This window comes from Somniosus microcephalus, chromosome 17 (assembly GCF_052327205.1).
Source record: "Somniosus microcephalus isolate GS21.2 chromosome 17, FLI_Smic_1.0, whole genome shotgun sequence".
Taxonomy (NCBI): Eukaryota; Metazoa; Chordata; class Chondrichthyes; order Squaliformes; family Somniosidae; genus Somniosus; species Somniosus microcephalus.
This window is the reverse complement of record NC_141003.1, coordinates 42,526,895-42,546,503: the sequence shown is the minus strand read 5'-3', so window position 1 is coordinate 42,546,503 and position 19,609 is coordinate 42,526,895. Positions and strand designations below refer to the sequence as shown.

At 40.0% G+C, this 19,609-nt stretch overlaps 1 protein-coding gene across 7 annotated transcripts in view; it reads right to left on the bottom strand.

Moving 5' to 3' along the window:
- The window catches only part of tbc1d22a (TBC1 domain family, member 22a), a 554,059-nt gene that overhangs the window by 530,785 nt on the left and 3,665 nt on the right, over positions 1–19,609 (bottom strand). For 6 of the 7 annotated variants that reach the window (XM_086010299.1, XM_086010294.1, XM_086010298.1 and 3 more), the window contains exons 2-4: positions 11,985–12,041; positions 9,528–9,859; positions 1,725–1,907 (exon numbers count right to left, since the gene is read on the bottom strand). In XM_086010299.1, coding sequence (XP_085866425.1) covers positions 1,725–1,907; positions 9,528–9,859; positions 11,985–12,041 — 572 coding nt within the window. The remainder of the gene's footprint in view (positions 1–1,724; positions 1,908–9,527; positions 9,860–11,984; positions 12,042–19,609) is intronic. The other variant, XM_086010300.1, reaches the window with a different exon arrangement.

The window sequence follows — 19,609 nt, the reverse complement described above, 5'->3', positions numbered from 1 at the left end:
GGTGCTATACCAATACAGGATGGTGACCAATTTATTACTTTTCATAAAAGGGAAAAAGGATAAGCCCGGTTAAGTTCATGTCAGGAGTAGAAAAAAAACTGCTACAAATCATAAAGAATAACATTAGTGAAAACTTAAAAAATAACCAAGTTTGCAAGCAACGGAATGCAGTCGATATAGTACATATGGGTTTTCAAGCAGTGTTTGAAGTATCACACAAGAGACTTAGTAAGACAATGGCCTGTGAAATTAATGGGAAAGTGATGACAAAGAATAAAAAGCAGAGTATAAATAAATGACTACTACTCAGATTACAAGATGTAGCTAGCAGCATGACCCACGACTCCATGTTGGGACTGCTCATACTCACCACGTGCACAATTGACTTGGGCCTGGGCATAAGAATAATTATCAGAATTTGCTGATAATGCCTAATTAGAGGGAAATGCTCACTTAAGTGTAGTGAAAGGATCCTGCCATTTGAGTAATGTAGTCCAAATACTGCATCGAATTCTGAAAATAAATACTGTAAAACCAAAACATTTCTATCTACAAACCATTTTCATTAATCTCCATCACGGGATTAAAAAAGGGAATCATACAAATCAATTTAATATATTTTGATTAAAAACCACATCGGCCCGTATTTTCCGATCCCTACGGGTGTGTACATCGGAAATGCAAAGTGCATGCGCTGAATCCTCTCGACGGATCGGACGCCTGCCCTGGAGAAGGGCCTCTGCAGGTGGAGAGTTCCGCTTTCTGCAGATCCTCCGGCCACAGAAAACACAAAATCTTACGCCTGGTAAAAGCAGGCTTAAGGCCTGCTTTTACCAGCATAAGAGTTTAAAAAAGTAAAAAAATTTCCCCCACTCATTTGTAATTTAAAAATACTTTTTAAAAAAAATGGTAAATTTATTTTTAGCCCCGTAAAAAACTGATTCTTTTCAAAAAATTAAATTTTTGTTTAATATTTAATGTAATTTTAACTCATTTTAAAAATCATGATTTTTTTTTAACTTTTTAAAAAAAAAATATATTTAATGTTGTAGTGTCTTTTTCTCAAAAGTATGAAGGGGAATTCCCTTCTCCCACTGGCTCACGTGATCCCAGGGACGCTTGCGAACCGTGGGCCCTGGGCATTTCGACTGTGGAGGTGCCCAGGATCGGAGGCTTTGGACATTTATAAGCACATACCCAGTGGCAATTAGCTCCTAATCAGAAGCAATTGATCCAGTATCTATAAAAACCAGTTACTAAATGACTAAAGCATACTTTGATTAAGTTAATGAGAATCAATTGCTAGAATATAGTTGGCACTTGGCACACGCACTTTTTATTTTAAAAAAAACCACAAGATTTGCCTCACTGACAACTGATCAACATTGACCAAATGCTTTCAGGGTATGATTAATGGCCACTCTCAAATCCATTTCCTTTTCAGGCTCCGTCAGTGCAGTGATGACTGGCCCACTGGTTGCTTACAGTGAGCAATAGCCACCATACTATAATCTTGAGATTTCCTACTGCTTTGATTTAATTCCAATTATTTTTGTTTGCCTTGTTAATATTAATACGAATGGATCAAGCCTTGCCTGATGTCCTTCCTGAAACAGGAGGCATCGGATGATAAGGCCACACCTAATTAGCCTATCACAGAATAGGATCCTCACACATTACACATCTTCAAAGAAGCTCTTCTCCTCACCATAGTTCAGGCTTACCTAAATCAGTGTTTGGACCTGCCAGCAGCTGTCTGAATTTTTCTAGTCGAGACATTTCTCTTTCCGTCATTAGAGGAGCATCTGAGGTATTCTGGTCTGCAATTCTTGCTACCAATGGAATTGTTGATCTAGAAGGGACAGACTGCTGCATCTGAAGAGGAGTCTTCTCAAAATCATCTAAAGCTGTAAATTACACAGAAACTACATTAAGACAAAAAGAATTACAACATTTTAAACCTGATGTTCGAGATAAATCCACAACACAAAATATAAAATTGACTCAAACAGAATTTCAAAGTTCCATTGCACTCTGCACATCAAAATGGAAACTTAAGCATTTACACTCAATCTAGTATGAAAAATTATATTACCAAACCAGTCTTCATCAGGGGTGAGGTTTTCAGGAGCAGACAGAGCACACGCTGGCGCTCAAAGCTCTTTTTAGCTTGAGGAGATGCTTCGACTCATTGAAGTTCAATAATGGCTGCATTTAGTGACACCACTGTGCCCGAAAAGAATAGGACATGGGATATTTGCATGATGCACATTTCACTCCCTATCTAGCTAAGTAAGTGCTACTTTGCTGTTACTCTGGTATTATTTCCCAGAGATTTGAGGATATTCGTGTCAGTACCATCACAGAAACATGTACTTAGGGCAAATTATGTAGCACCGTACAATATCTCAGGATAAATACCACAAATTTCTAGACTTAGAAGTTGTACCATGATATGCTGCACGAGTATCACAATTTTATGCAAGTCCAGAGGCAATAAGAATTGCCACTTCTGAAAAGATCCAAGTGATAAACATTTTCCCAACTGTACTTTTTATATTTCAGTCACATTTTAAATTGGAGTAAATTTAAGAAAGGGAAATTGCAGGGAGGCAATGATCCCTGTAAGTGATTGGTTCAAGAGCAGAAGTGGCGAGAACTAGAACTGCAACCACAAAATCTATTTAACAAGTTCATATAAAAAAACAATTCCATGTTGCAACTTTTCACTGTAAGATCAGGTGCTGTCAAAATTAATTCATTCTCAAAGTATTTCATATCACTTCGCAGCTAAGTGGAGTCCAACTCTCGAAAAAAAAAATCACAATAGTCCCAGGCAATGATCAAGGATATGCCCATTTCACTTCTATTTTCATCCCTGGATACTGCCAGTTACAAGATTAGTTCAGCACTTCACATTGCAGAATCCATTACGAGTGTGGTGTGCTAAACCAGCCTCCTGGCACCACTCCGCCTCGCCTATAGGTAAGGGAAAGCAATCAATCAGCCGCGACTCTATGGCTAAAAGTGAGGAATAACAGGACTTAAAACTGTAATGGGAGTTGTCGACAAGCCTCCTGATGGCAGCAATGAACTGGCAAAATGTGTTCAAAGATTAGAGAGGTTTGTAGCAAACGTGGAGTTGTTTCAATGGGAAATGTAATTTTCATACAGACTGGGAAGAGCAGAGTACCTCAGGTCAAAAAGGTAGTGAATTTCTTGAGTGCATTCAAGATAGTTTTCTCGAGCAATATGCTCTAGAACCAAGAGAAGGGCAGGCAACACTAGATTTAGTAATGTGCCAGACTTGGTTAATAATCTAACAGCAAGGGAACATTTATCTGACCGTGATCATAATATGAGTGAATTCAACATTAAGTTGCTCGTTTCTCATTTCCAAACCTAACAGTTACTAAGATTCTAGATTTTGGTACTGCTAACTTTAACGGTATGAGAGAGAGAGAGAGAGAGAGAGAGAGAGAGAGAGAAAGTGAAAGAGAAAAAGAGAGACCGACAACAGCAAGCTGGTCAAAACTGTTACCGGGCAAAACTACAGATGAACAGTGGGAGGTGCTCAAAAGAGAATTTCGTTTAATACAGGACCAGAATATACCCCAAAGAGGAAAAGTGCCCTACTTACCAAATAAAACAAGCCATGGTGAAGAGAGGCGAGAGATAAAATAAAACTAAAGGAAAGAGCTATAAAAGTAGTAAGACAGGGGAAAGTGCAAAGAATAGTGTAGATCCAGAGGACTGGGATAGATATAAAGAATATCAAAGAAAGACAAAAAAGATATTAAGAGCTGGAAAAAGGAAGAAGAAACTTGCAAGGGATAAAGATTAACAAAATGTTTTTACAATTATATTAGAAGAAAAAGGGTAGATAAGGGTAATGTGAGCCCTTTTGGGTAATATTGCAAATGAAAATAAGGAAATGGCAGACTTGTTGAATAATTACTTTCCATAAGTCTTAACAGTAGAGGAAGAGGATAATATTCATTCCAAGGAAGCTAATAATGAATCAAGGACAGGAACTCATTAAAGTCAACGTAAGCAAGAAAACAGTATTAGAAAAATAATGGCACTGAAGACTGACAAATCCCCAGGACCTGATGGTTTCCACCCCAGGGTTTTAAAGTAAGTAGGTGAGGAAATTGCAGATGCTTTAACCATAATCTTCCAAAGCACTTGCAATTCAGGAATTGGCCCTATAGATTGAAAAATTGCAAATATAACTCCATTTTTTTAAGAAAGGCAAGAAAGAAAGAACAGGAAATTAAATACCTATGAGCCCAAATCTGGTTGTGGGGAAATTATTGGAATCTACAATTAAGGACAGAGTGACTGAGCAGAGAAATCTGATGTGATTAGAGAGAGCCAACATGGATTTGTAAAGGGTAGGTCATATCTAATGAACCTAATTAAATTTTTTGAGGAAGTAACTAAAGTAGTAAACAGGGGAATGACTATGGATGTAGTTTATATGGGCTCCCAGAAGGTATTCGATAACGTTCCACATAAGAGAGACTGTTAGCTAAAATTCAAGCACAAGGGATTGAAGGCTAATTATTGAGCTGGTAAGGAAATTGCTGAGGTGGTAGAAGAGAGAGTCGGGATAATGGGTATGTACTTGAATTGGAAGGATGTGACTAGTGGAGTCCCACAAGGATTTCTGCTGGACTATTCACTATCTACTAATGACTTAGAAACATAGAAGATAGGAGCAGGAGTAGGCCATTCGGCCCTTCGAGCCTGCTCTGCCATTTGAGATCATGGCTGATCATCCAAATTCAGTACCCTGTCCCTGCCTTCTCCCCATATCCCTTTAGCCTTAAGAAATATATCCAACTCCTTCTTGAACATATTTAATGAACTGGCCTCCACCGCCCTCTGTGGCAGAGAATTCCACAGGTTCACCACTGTGGGTGAAGAAATTCCTCCTCATTTCAGTCCTAAATGGCTTACCCCTTATCCTTAGACTATGACCCCTGGTTCTGGACTCCCCGGCCATCAGAAACATCCTTCCTGCATCTAGTCTGTCCAGGCCTGACAGAATTTTATAGGTTTCGATGAGATCCCCTCTCAATCTACTAAACTCTAGTGAGTATAAGCCCAATCGACACAATCTCTCCTCATACGTCATTCCTGCCATCCCAGGTATCAGCCTGGTGAATCTTCGCTGCACTCCTTCCTCAGGTAAGGCGACCAAAACTGCACACAATACTCAAGGTGCGGTCTCACCAAGGCCCTGTACAACTGTAGCAAGACATCCTTGTTCCTGTACTCGAACCCTCTTGCTACGAAGGGAAACATACCATTTGCCTTCTTAACCGCCTGCTGCACCTGCATGCTTACCTTCAGCGACTGGTGCACAACAACACCCAGGTCTCTCTGCACTTCCCCCTTCTCCCAATCTATTGTCATTCAAATAATAATCTGCCTTCCTGTTTTTGCCACCAAAGTGGATAACCTCACATTTATCCACATTATAGTGCATTTGCCATGTTTTTGCCCAATCACCCAACCTGTCCAAATCGTACTGGAGTTTCACAACATCCTCCTCACAGCATACCCTCCCACCCAGCTTTGTGTCGTCTGCAAAGTTGGAGATATTACATCCAATTCCCTCGTCCAGGTCATTAATATATATTGTGAACAGCTGGGGTCCTAGGACCGATCCTTGCGGTACCCCACTAGTCACTGCCTGCCACTCGGAAAACGACCCGTTTATTCCAACTCTTTGCTTTCTGTCCGCCAACCAGTTCTCTATCCAAGTCAATACCTTGCCCCCAATCCCATGTGCCTTAATTTTGCACGCTAATCTCTTATGCGGGACCTTATCAAAAGCCTTCTGAAAGTCCAAATACACCACATCCACTGGTTCTCCCTTATCTATTTTACCAGTTACATCCTCAAAAATTCCAGTAGGTTAGTCAAGCACGATTTACCTTTTGTAAATCCATGTTAACTTTGTCCGATCCTGTCACTGCTTTCCAAGTGCTCTGCTATTACATCTTTTATAATGGACTCTAGCATTTTCCCCACTACCGATGTCAGGCTTACCGGTCTATAATTCCCCGCTTTTTCTCTACCACCTTTTTTGAATAGTGGGGTAACATTAGCTACCCTCCAATCCATGGGTACTGTTCCAGAGTCTATAGAGTTCTGGAAGATGACCAGCAATGCATCTGCTATTTCTAGGGCCACTTCCTTAAGTACCCTGGGATGTAGATTATCAGGCCCTGGGGATTTATCGGCCTTCAGTCCCATCAATTTTCCTAACACCATTTCCCTACAAATACAGATTTCTTTCAGTTCCACCCTTTCATCAGACCCTATGTTCCCGGCATCTCTGGGAGGTTATTTGTGTCCTCCTTTGTGAAGACAGAACCAAAATATGTATTTAGTTAGTCTGCCATTTCTTTGTTCCCCATTATAAATTCCCCTGATTGACTGCAAGGGACCTACGCTTGACTTCACCAATCTTTTTCTCTTCACATATCTATAAAAGCTTTTACAGTCAGTTTTTATGTTCCCTGCAAGCTTACTCTCATTCTATTTTCCCTTTCTTAATTAATCCCTTTGTCCTCCTTTGTTGAATCCTAAACTGCTCCCAATCCTCAGGATTATTGCTTTTACTGGCCAATTTATGTCCTCTCCTTGGATCTTATGCTATCCCTAATTCACCTTTTTTGTTTTATTTTTATGCCAAACTGGGATGAACTAATTCTGTAGCTCATCCAGTCGGTCTTTGAATGTTTGCCATTGCCTATCCACCGTCAACCCTTGGAGCGCCATTCCCCAATCAATCCTACCCAACTCGCTCCTCAGACCATCGTAGTTTCCTTTATTTAAATTGAGGACCCTAGTCTCTTAGTCAACTACTTCATTCTCCATCTTAATGAAGAATTCGATCATATTATGATCGCTCCGACCCAAGGGACCTCGTACAACAAGATTGCTAATTAATCCTTTCTCGTTACATAATACCCAGTCTAAGATGGCCTGATTTCTGGTTGGTTCCTCGACATATTGGTCCAGGAAACCATCCCGTAAACACTCCAGGAATTCCTCCTCCACAGTATTGTTACTCATTTGGTTGGCCCAATCTATTTGTAGATTAAAGTCACCCATGATGACTGCTGTGCCCTTATTGCACGCTTCTTTAATTTCCCTTTTAATGCCATCCCCAACCTCCGCCTTACTGTTACGAGGTCTATATACCACTGCCACTAACGTTTTTTCCCCCTTAGTATTCCTCAATTCGACCCACAGATTCCACATCAGAGGTAATATCCTTCATTACAATTGTGTTAATTCATTACACTCCTGAAAGTAGACCTCACAACCTATGCTCGAGAACACCTTTTACTACAAATATCTAGTAGAATAGCAGTACGATCTGGGATTTTACAGAGCACCTCTGCTCTACATACAGACTGAAATAATGCACATGCCGCCACTTGTACTCTTCTCTCTTTACGGCAGGCAAACAGAAACGCATCATCAGGACGAGGCACAAATTCAAACCAACAACTGGTATACTTTACATAAAATATCCTGTAAACAGTGTACAGTTTCCACAGTGACAACAATCAGGTTTCCCACATTCATCAGTTCAGAAAAACAAAATGACGTAGCTTATTAACTCTGTACAGGAAACTTTCTGGTATCCGGCACTGACGGAGCCGAGTTGGTGCCGTCCCATCAAAACTGCCGTATAAACCAGCGCTAATGTTAAAACATACAGAGCTTTTCAGCTCCATGTGAATCAATAAACCCTTCAAAACAGTTGGCCGCAGCTTAAAAGCATCTCTGTAGCTAAGCAACAGCTTCAGCTAGACCTTGCAGAGCCTGACTGGAGAAAAAAAAGCAACGAGAAGTAAAAAAAACTTATAGGAAACGGCTCCTGAATTTTGCCAGTAGATAGAGCTTTCCGGACTTTTAACCTCCGGTTAAACAAAAGTTTCCTGTATATTGACTCAACTCCTCTAGCTAAGATACTGAAGCTAGCTGGCCTAGACTTCCAAAACTTTACAGGCTGCTCCCGAGAGGCTACAGGTCACCCGACATGTCAAAGAGATGGGGAGAAGGAAAGCCTGTCCTCAGCTCATCCCACATATCAAAGAGATGGAAGAAGGAAAGCCTGTCCTCAGCTCATCCCACATATCAAAGAGATGGGAAGAAGGAAAGCCTGTCCTCTTCAGTTTATGGGATTGATGGGGCACAGGCCACCAAATAATCAAAATTACAAACTAAGTGGAATGCCCAACCCTTCAATGTGGGAGAAGACTCCCACACATCTTTCTCTGCACATAGCGTGATTGGAATGAAATAATGTAGGCTTCGTAGGTGTCACAAGAACATTCTCACAACAGCACAAAATGCTTCAGATTGTAGATAGCGGACCTACTTTTATAACACGCCAATCACTCGGATAACCAGCCTAATTTCAGTTTCTGGATTATTGTTGGAAAAAAATGCTCAATTTAACATTCCAAAAATATTCCAAGTTTAAAATAAAGTCAACTCAGGCGACATAGGTATGAGTCAGATTTGTTACCAGGGCCCACAACAAGCTGGTTTAAAACTGCCCAAACAAATTTTGTGTAACATTCTTGCAGTTAAGAGAGGAGGAGGATTTGAACCCGAGCCCCTGACAAGAAACGGCATTGGGCTAACCTACTGCATTACACAGCATCTTCCGGTTAGGTTTTCTGAAATATTTAAGTGCTAACAATAGAGAAACAGAACAAAAATTACAGTCAATAAACAAATTACATAAAAACAAATGAAAAAGCATTTTAAAGTACTTAGAGATCTGTACTAACAGTAGAATCAACTGTACAAATCTCAAACCTTGAAAAATAAGTTAGTTTGAAAAATTACAAAGAGGATTAGGGTTAACACAATTATTGTAGCTATCTGTGGGCGATGGAAGACAAACGGGCAATAATGCAGGCCGATCACATGAACATATAATTACTTCAGGACCTAAAGGTTGAGTCAGAAAGAGAGGCGAGTACTTGCAAAAGTTAGAATATCTAATGCAAAAATTATGAGCTTTAAAATTTTAAGAAGTGCCACAAATTCTTTAAGATCCAAGTAAAATCTCAAGTTCCAATTGTGAATTGAATCCAGGACCTTGTACATAAGAGTTAGACCAGTCAGCAAATGAACCATATGGTGCTTTACCAATTAAATCAGTGTTCTGTGAAACTCTATGAATCAAATAGATTTACCCGACGAGCAACTGGCTAGACTGTCAACACAGTGCTCTATAGCATTTCCGCCAGTAACGGCATTTCAGCCCAAATGCTAATCTGCTGTTGAAGGCAGCGTAGACCTGCATTTATTTTTTTTAATTCTTCCATTCAAAAGCCTTCAATTTTACATTTTCCAACAGTCAGGAGGAAAAACCAAGTTTAGGAAAAATAATCTTGGGAAGTTTCAATTTTAATGCAAAAGTAGCAACAATAAAAGTGTCAAGATAGTTTGATTAAATATTATTTACTGGTTCAAATTACCTGTTGATGTATCAAGCTCAACTGCACTGTTAGACTTCACAATCTTGTCAGTATTATTGTCTGCTTGTTCCAAACTGTCCAATTGTTCGTGTGTCGTCTCTATTTGTTTGTCCTGCTGCTTCTGTTCTTGGAGTTTGCTGTGAATCTGAATTACTTTATTCGCTGTTTCCATGACAACATCTGTATTCAGATTTTGAGCAGCCATAGCCAAGAGTTCATCATCATCACCAACATCCCAGGCATCACTTGTAATACTCTCAAACTCTTGGAAAGTAGTAACTTTCTTTGTCCTCATTGATAAAGATTGTGGCTTTGAATTTGCTTTGAGCAAGCTGTTGGCCAAAACAAATGAGTGCATCACATCAATGTTTTTCTCAATAATGTTAAATATAGTTTCAGATACTCAATTTTTTCAATGAACAGGAATGATGACATATAGTTACTCAGTATAGTGTTGTGGATTTCTATTTTCCTTTTCTAACTCATATTTTGAATTTTGGTACTCAAGATCAGCAGTGGAGCATTATTTGGTGTGCTCTTGGATATTGTATGAAGTGTATATTTTTGATCAAAGGTAACTGTCAGAATATTGTTTTCCATTAAAATCTCCTCTACCACGTGACTGTCGCCATCAATTATCAAGTGCACTTCCATCATGACACAAAGAAAAATCAAGGACCAAAAATAGGTCAATCAACCTTTCTCAAAATCATACTTGTATCCAAACTCCATTCTCTGGTACCTCATATTAGGATCTATTTAAAATCAACTGTTATGCAAGACCTCTGCTCTTCCTGAACAATTTGTTCACCCAGCTGGATTTTCACACAGTAAAATTGAAGGCCTTGCACGTTGGAACTGAACACAAAGTGCACAAACACAGGGTGCCCATTTGCAAAAGAAAAATTATTCTTAACCAATCACTGAAGCAGATCTCAACAATGTTAGTCAAATATTGAATGCATCTCAAGGTCATTTGCTGCAAGTTGAAACCAGTTATACTAACCTAGTACAGTATAGGACATTGGTGATGCCATATTTGGAACGTACGTTCTGGGCACCCAACCTTAAAGGATCAATGCACCGAGAAAGGTTCCAAAGATACAAAATACTGAAAAGCTTAACTTATTTTATTTCAAGATTGGGGAAAGAATTCTCTCAACCTCCAGAGCAGTGTATATGTAGAACAGACTCTCGATAAGAACAATGAATGCTGGATAAATATTTGTTTCGTTGCAAGCTTGAAGGTCATAAGTCATGGAATTAAATATAAGCAAAGATGGTTTAATACTTGATGGCTCCTATGCTGCGACAACCATGGAAATGTTTCTTGTCCAAGTCTACAGTCCAGGATTGAAAAATTGAACTGCAAGGACATGGACCTTCTCCCACCACCGAAATGTGCTGGTGGTGGGTGGGCGAGTAAGGGAAAGCATTTGGAAGTAGTAATTGCAGTTCTATTCTTTTTATTAAAAGAATTCTAGAAATTTCTTCAATTACCTTTGATTGGGAAGAAATTCTGCAGAATTCTCACTCAGGAGATGAAGTGATAAGGCAGATTATGGAGAGTACGTAAAAGAAATAAGCTTCCTGGGCCAAATTACATTTTCTTGTTCCCATGATTTATATTAATCTTACGGAGGAACCATGGATAGTGTGGAAAATAGGAAAGTCACATTATAGTACAGAATGTTCTGAGGTTGGGTTAAAAGACAGTGTCAGGATAGAGTAATATTCACTTGAAATTCATATCCGTGAACAGCAAATTTAGAATATACTCACTCCTTCTAAGTGCATGCTCCAATCTTAACATTCCCCCAAAGGCAGCTGACATCTATGGCATCCCCACCCAAAAACTGCATTTTTACAGTAACAATGCCTTCTGCTTAATTTAACAATCGTACTTCCATTCATTTTTTTAAGTAAAAGTTTAAGTAGCATTTGGGTTTATCCATACTGAACAGATCAATCATGGCTAAACTCCAGTCTATTCTTTCCAAACCCCACAGTTCAAGGACAATCTCCCCTACAACCTCCTAGTTCAGAGACAGTCATATCCCCCTTCAACAGCTCACACATCCACTCATCATCCAAACCCCACAACTCAGACACTGTCTCCAAGTATCCCCCCAATTCCAAGTTCAGAGAGAAACTTGCTCTGTCAAAATTCCCCCTCCTGCAACCTCTCTCCAGCTGAAGGTTTAACACCAAATGAGTGGAAATGTTACAACCCCAGCACTGATATTCTCACTTTGATAAGCTGAAGTCTTCCAGTATTAGAAATTATGTAAAAAAAAATACATGATATCTTAACAAAAAGCTGTCCTCTATAAACTGTTACAGTATCCAGCAATACAATTCAAACTAACATTGTGCAGCATGATCTTTAAATAGTGTTCAAATAGTATATTGGAATACCTCCATTTATAGAAATAGAATAATCATCTTCACACCTACTTTGCGTGTAACAGAGGATCAAATGGAGGATGCTGAGCTCCATATACATGTTGTATACTGCAAAAAAAAATTACATTTTCAGTACAAAATATGTCACATGAAATCAAACATCAACAAATCTCTGCTATTCAATTGCATATTTGGCTGCCTATATTATCCAATTATTAAAAACAGGACATTAATTAAAATAAAAAAACCTGTACAATAAGGTAATTTTATGTATAAATGAGTGATAAAAATTCTTCTTTTTAAGCTCTTACGCTGGTAAAAGGCAGCCTTTTACCAGGCCTCAGAATTTCATGGACATTCGCTGGGTAGAAGTTGGGCAAATAGCCCAACTCTCTGCCCACGGATGCCCTTTTCCCAGGGATGCGTTGGCTCTGTCAAGAGGATTCTTGACAGATTGCAAGATCCGGGTTTTCACACATGCACTTCGCGCGCAAAAACCCGGAACTTGTGCGGCCCTTACACGTGAGCGCCTATAGTCGCTGCAAATTACGGCCCATTGTAAAGTCATGTAGTTTTATTACTGAAATAACCCTACATATAACCCAAAGTCAAATTTTAAAAAGACAATAAGGTGCAACTAAACCATTGGAAATAAATATTCAGATAAATTTTTTTCCCCCCCAACCACTCCTCCCCTTTTTGAAGCCACTGATTCAGATCAGGGTGTAGTTCCACGAGGTCTAACAAAGGCACTATATAAATGCAAGTTGTTATTAGTACCATTATTGTGTGAACAAAGAAATACAGTGTGCACGAGAAGGCTCCTTCGCCAAGGTAACTGAGCCCTGCCCATTTGGTGTGCACATATAAGCAACTTTAAGCATGGGTGTTAAGTCTGTGTGTCCCAGTTATGCTTATTATAAATCACTGGACACAGACCACAAGAATAACTTTAACAGGTCTTTACTATTCGGAGGTCAGGGCTGAACTGCCCAGCAAATCCCTACACAACACTTATATACCGGTGTGGTCACCACCGGTATTACAGTATACAGCAGCCAAGAGAAAGTAGTACATCTCTTAAAGTAGTTCTCTTAAGGTGGAACAGGTTACATACACCACAATGGGTGACTGGTGCACCATGACTCATTTCCAACACTGCTCACACTGGCCTGAAAAAAAGTGCGAGGCCAATACTGGTATGCTGATTCCAACCTGACTGATACTCTTCAAAAAGCTTCGACTATCCTTTTCAGTGAAAGCAGTGTCACAGACCATTCAAACATTATTTTAGATTGTTTGCATGAGTTAATCGCACAACCTCAAACATTTTACCTGTAATATCAGTTACTGTATTAGTACTTTGGTACAAGAAATGCTAAAATTACAGCTATCTCACCAACGTGCCAAATGAGTATTTTCAAGTCAGTTAAGAATTACACCAGGGTTATAACTGTCAATGTGGGCTAAGTGAACTCCAATTGTCTATTTGTACCCACCTTCTGCTTCAACCCACTTTCCAGGCAGTGCCTGGTACAGTATCACACACAATAGGCTTACTGTCAGTTACTCCAGAATAATTTGCATGACTTAACCATGGCGTATTTATACTGCTGAATTTCTTTTTAATAACTGATGTACATTTTCTTTAACCCAGATCCTTTCTGATTTACTTTCTGCTAAAGTCAGTCATGCAGGCATAAGCCTCATTTATAGATAGAAATGTTACAGTTCCCTTGAAGCAAGAGAGACAATGGAAGATATTTTGCAAGCTGCAGATTTAGATAGCCCATAATTTTATATTGAGAATTCTAGAGCAAGAGCCAAAGCCAATAACACAGGACACCACTAAAGTTGAAAGAATTATTAGAAAAGACAATCTAAATCAGTAACTGGTGATTAGATGACACCAAACAACAACTTGCATTTGTATCGCACTTTTAATGTAGTAAAAATGACCCAAGGCACTTCACGAGAGTTGAACAATATCTGACACCTGACCACATAAGGAGATATTAGGGCAGATGACCAAAAGCTTGGTCAAAGTGGTAGGTATTGAGGAGCATCTTAAAAGGAGGAGAGAGAGGTGGAGAGTTTTGAGGGGGAATTCCAGAGCTTTGGGCCTGGGCAGCTGAAGGCACAGCACCAATGGTGGAGCTATTAAAATCGGGGATACACAAGAGGCCAGAATTGGAGGAGTGCAGAGATCGTTATGCGTTGTGGGGCTGGAGGAGGTCAGAGAGATTGAGACGGACAAGGCAATGGAGGGATTTGAAGACAAGGATGAGAATTTTAAAATTGAGGCATTGCCAGACCGGGAGCCCGGGTCAGTGAGCACAGGGGTGAAAACCAAAAGGGGGTAGAAATGGGAAGAAAAAGTTAGTGAGATTTTCACAATGAGACACGTGGAAAAATGAGGATTCAGAAATGTATTTTTAATTAAGAGATTGGACAACCACTGAAGGACACAAACACCTTTGTGGAACTCAGTATCTGAGTGACACATCATCCCAGACAATCCAAAATCTACCACCTATTTACTGGCTCAACATTCGTTCCAGATGCCTAGATTGGGCATGTGCAAAGATATTGCACCTGGAGCACAGTAGTCTTTTACAGGTGTAAGAGGGAATGGAAGTTTATATAGTTTGGCTTCTATTGATTAATACTAAACCTCCCAGAGTAGATGAAGCAAATATTTTGTTGCATAGCCATACAAGAAAATAAATGCACGTCTCAACTTACACAATGAGTTACAATTATACCGATTCAGCGTTTTCTTAACCAACTGAAACATTAATTCAGATCTCAAAAATAAATAAACTAAAACAAGATATAACAGAGAGCTTATGGTGAAGGAAAAGCAGCACCAGGATGGTGGCCGAGAATCAATGGACGAAAGAGAGCAAGATATACATGTCTGACCAACTAGGAATAGCGTTCGTTTATACATAGTACCCCTTCAAATCTTTTCAGTCCCTCCTCCCATTCATCACTTCTTCGCAACAGTTAATATAATTTCTTACACCCAGAATACTAAAACAGCAACAGGAAAACTGCAGATAGCTTCCATATGACCCAAAAGTTAGTTCTTATTCGAAGCTGATAATAGCCAAAAAGAAGTTAATCTTCATTCTCAATAAATCAGCCAGGCAGGGATGGATTTGTTTGATAAAGACTTGTGTACTGATTTGGATGAGAACAGAGATGAGCAAATACAGAATGTACTTATGAAATATTTTTAAAAAGAGAGAGATATTAAGTGGAGTAGAAAAGGTTAACTGTGCATTAATGCTTTAAGTTATAAAAAGAGTTAGAGAGTATATATGACAAATGGAAATCATGCACCAGTGAATAAGTAGCAAGGGGATGTAAAGGCAGCAGAAGTGTAAAGGAGGAGCTTAGGATCATTTTCATGAAAAGCATTATCAGGACATGGAATGTATTACTAAAAGTGGCTACAACTATAAGTCAAAATACTTTTAAGAGGAAATTAGATGATTTTAATGAAAGGGCGTCGAAATGGGATTAGAGGAGATTTCATTACTATGAAAGTTAACGCCAGCAAACTTAAAATGCAGACACTCTTTCCCCCAACATTGAAATTTGCAGTTTTTCCATTTGCCACAATTCTCTTTGGATGCCAACTGCACCACTTTCTTTGCAATGCCCAACCCAATACAATTCAAAAGTAGCATCCCCAAGGAATTGCAATTTTTTTGAAACAATTAAAAACCAAATGTTTATAATGATATCAATATGAAACCTTTAAAGATCTTTGTGAGGACTTTGATGTCTCAACTAAAGTTTGTAAACCCACTTTAGTCAAAATGATGTGCATGACAGACTCTGCAAACAATCATTTGCTGAAGCAATAGAGACCAAGAGATGGACAGATTTGCAAACTTTGCACTGTGGACCATCATTAAAGTACAGCATTACAAAACAGCAATCAAATCTCTGCATGGACATTGGTGAGCATCATTACCATTCATGCAAACTGTAAAGATTTAACTTTGAGAAAATTTGCATGTTATTATTTTCCTTGGAAGGAATGTTCCGCTGCTGCAAGAACTGATTTTGACTCAACAGTAGAAAAATAGACGTACATTTCAAAATTTAGACAGGGATGAGGAGGGGAAACACAGTGGGCCAGAAATTCGCGGCCAAAGGCGTGAGTGCGCTCGGGGTGCTCACGCATCTGGCCGTTGGAAATGCCGGCGTTCAGCATGAACAGCGCATGCGGGGAACGCCGGCATTTCCAGACCTCGAGCGCGTGCGACTGCACAGGCAGCGCTTGCGCAGTGAACTTCGTAGATTTCATTCATGAAATCCGTGAGGGTAAGTCCTCAGAATTTACACTTGAAAAAAGCAAGTGTAAAGTGGTTCATTGGCTGCGGAGGAAGAAACATTTTATCGTGGAGCTTCTGAAATGCAATATTTTTGTTTGGGAAAGGGAGGGAACTTATTTTAAGAAATTTTAAGTAAGTTTTAAAGTGAAAAATTTTTTTTTTTTTTTTTTTTTTTAAAAAAGGGTTTTCAGAACGGTAGGTAGAAGGAGCAATTGTGGCTGTGTGAGTGGAATGTGACAATGAGTTATGTATGTATGTCCACATATATTCCTTTACGTATATGTATGTATGTTTTATATTCCTTTACTAATGTGTATGAATGTATGTTTTTAATTATGATTTTCCAATAAGTTACTTTCTCTGAAAGTCATAATTAAATAATACATTCATACACATAAGTAAAGGAATATATACATAACACGCAAAGGAATATATACAGACATACATACTTTCAGAAGCTCCACGATAATAAATATCTTCCTCCGCAGCCTCTGGAGCAACTGTACCCATGCTTTTTTCATGTGTAAGTTGTAATGACTTGACCTCACTGAAAGCATTAATGAAAGCGGCGAATTATGCTGCGCACGCGCTGCCTGTGCAGTCGCACGCGTTCTGCCTCTGAACCCCTTCGTTCAGAGGACAGGAAATGCCGGTTTTCCCCACATGCACTGTGCATGCTGAAAACCGGCATTTCATCCGGCCAGATGCGTAAGTACCCCGACCGTACTCGCGCATTTGGAAGGGAATTACTGGGCCAACATTTTACATGTCAATAAAATGAAAAATTTAACAATTGCACGACTTGCCCCCTCGCATCTGCGACTGAGGGTCCAAGGAGGTGCATTGCGCAAGAGGTCATCATCGTACGTATCCTCACACTGTTCCCTTTGGGGAACTGTATGAAGTGGTGGAAGGATTTATGGCCGTGATTAACGCTCATTCCGTGACCGTAACCATCTTTGAACCAGCCATTAGGGTGGTTAGTCCTATGGCGGGAGGGTTTTACGGGCTCCCACAACCCATCGAGGGGGGGGGGGGGGGCCACCAACACCCACGGACGCAAGTATCCCGCTGGATGTCCACCCAGAATTTAAAGTTGGAGCTCCGACTCCACTTGCCGGGACTGTCTGGAGTGGGGTTCAAAACCCTACTCCTTCTGGCCCAGCGGCGGGGATGCTTACTGCTACGCAAAAGGCCCACTCCGCACAGAAGGTGACACCCATACGTTTCCTGCGCCTTTTCCCCCCGTGACTGGAGCCCTATGCTGCCATTTCACGTTGCTAATCGGATTGGGCCTTTGTCATAGCGGTAGGATCCCCGCCGCTGGGCCAGATCAGGGTAGGGTTTCGAACCCCGCTCCAGACAGTCCCGGCAAGTGGAGTCGGAGCTCCGGCTCTAAATTCTGGGTTGACATCCAGTGGGATATTTGCGTCCGTGGGTGTGGGTGGCCCCCCCTCCTTGTATAGCTTGTGGGAGCCCGTAAAACCCTCCCGCCATAGGACTAACCACCCTAATGCCTGGTTCAAAGATGGTTACGGTCACGGAATGAGCGTTAATCATGGCCATAAATCCTTCCACTTCATACAGTTCCCCAAAGGGAAGTGTGAAGACACGTATGACGACGACATTGCTAAATAAATAAATGGAATTTTAAAAATTATTTTAGGGCTTTTAAAAGTCTTTAAATTGCTTTAATTCTGTTTAAAACTACTTCAGATTACTCAAAATAATGTAAACATTTTAAAAAGTTTATAAAAGTTACCAAAATCTCCAAAAAAATTCCAAAAACCTATTTAAACTGCTGCTTTGCATGTAAAAATGGTTAGCAGCTTGACAGAAACATTGGGGGCGTGTCCAGTGAAACCGAGACCTCAAGGGGCGTGTCTCACTTACACTGCACGCTCCTGGCTTCGCGCTGGCTGCACTCCTGGGCGGCGTGACGTCATACGCTGCCCGGGATTCTTCTTCTGGAAACACCAATTCCAGGCGTCCCTGGAGCTGATCGGCAGTAGCGCGGGGTAAGTGTAAATACGGGGCTTGCACGCGCTGCAAGCCCTGTTCTGGAATTTCTGGCCCAGTATTTTTAAATTTAGTTATGGGCGCGATTCCGAAGCACTAAACTTGAACTGTAAAAGCTCAGTATGGAAGCGCATTGTATGGTGTATTGCTGCGCCACAGAGTCCAGAGTGGTCATATCCAATTGTTGGTCTTTACTGAGTTAGTTGACTTTATTGAGGGGCAGTGGAAGCACCACATTTGGTCTCATTGCTCAGAACAAAGAGGAAATTACTATTCAGTGACCCCTTATTGATTACACCAATGAGCACAAAAATATTAGCCCCTCTGCTTCATAGTCAACTAGTATTATGTTCCGACTCGTGTGAAGAATGGTAACATCAGTGAGGCACATGAAACTATAGACACCCACAAAAATGTACCCAGAAACGTACCACCTTCAAAATAGGAATGCTAAAGGAAGAAAATGTAGGGAAAATGGGGGGAGGGAGCAAAGATTTTGCCATAATTTTTCTTGGGATAATAATACATGAAGCTTTACAGTTAGGCCAATAATTTAATCTCTGTAGCGATATTGAACAAATGTTCTCTTCCATTGCAGAACATTGTGGAGCCTCATGTCCAATAAAACTTGAGTATACCACAGCTTTGTTAGGATTTCCTGTTTACATTCCTGATTCTTATCTTAAACCAGCCGAGTGCAGCATCTTTCTCGACCAATATACCACTGCACAAAGTAGTAGCATAAATTAATTGCTGAATATTTGCCAACAGCAGTTTTTTGGCTCTCAAGTCAATATGTAATTACAGGGAAGAAATGAAGTGTATTCCCACTTCTAGTACAGTAGTGAGCTATCCAGCAGAATTAGTTTAGGGCTGGAAACAAGTTATATGCATTGTTTTTGGTCCAAGGATATGGAGATGCAGTGGAAGCTAAAAAGAAAAATCTTAAATTTAGGGAGTAGACCATCCTGTTCAAAAATGTAATCACAGTATGGTAAAGTAAGTGGATTTTAATTTCACCAGTTTGTAAAAGGAGGAATGTGCAATGAGGTGATGAAGAAAGTCACATCTCCAGTTACACCTAAAGTTAAAATACCATTTGTTAAAATAAAAAAAGACAAAAAAACACATTGCAATAGTATGCATCAGAGCAGAGATAGCATCTACTAGTCACTTTTCCAGATTGCAAATGCAGTCATTGAAGTAGAATTTGACATTGTTCCAGCAACTAGTAACTACCCCAAACCCTTAATATCTTTTCAACTACAAATTTGTTGCCGCCACTTAAAAAGATACATAAACCAA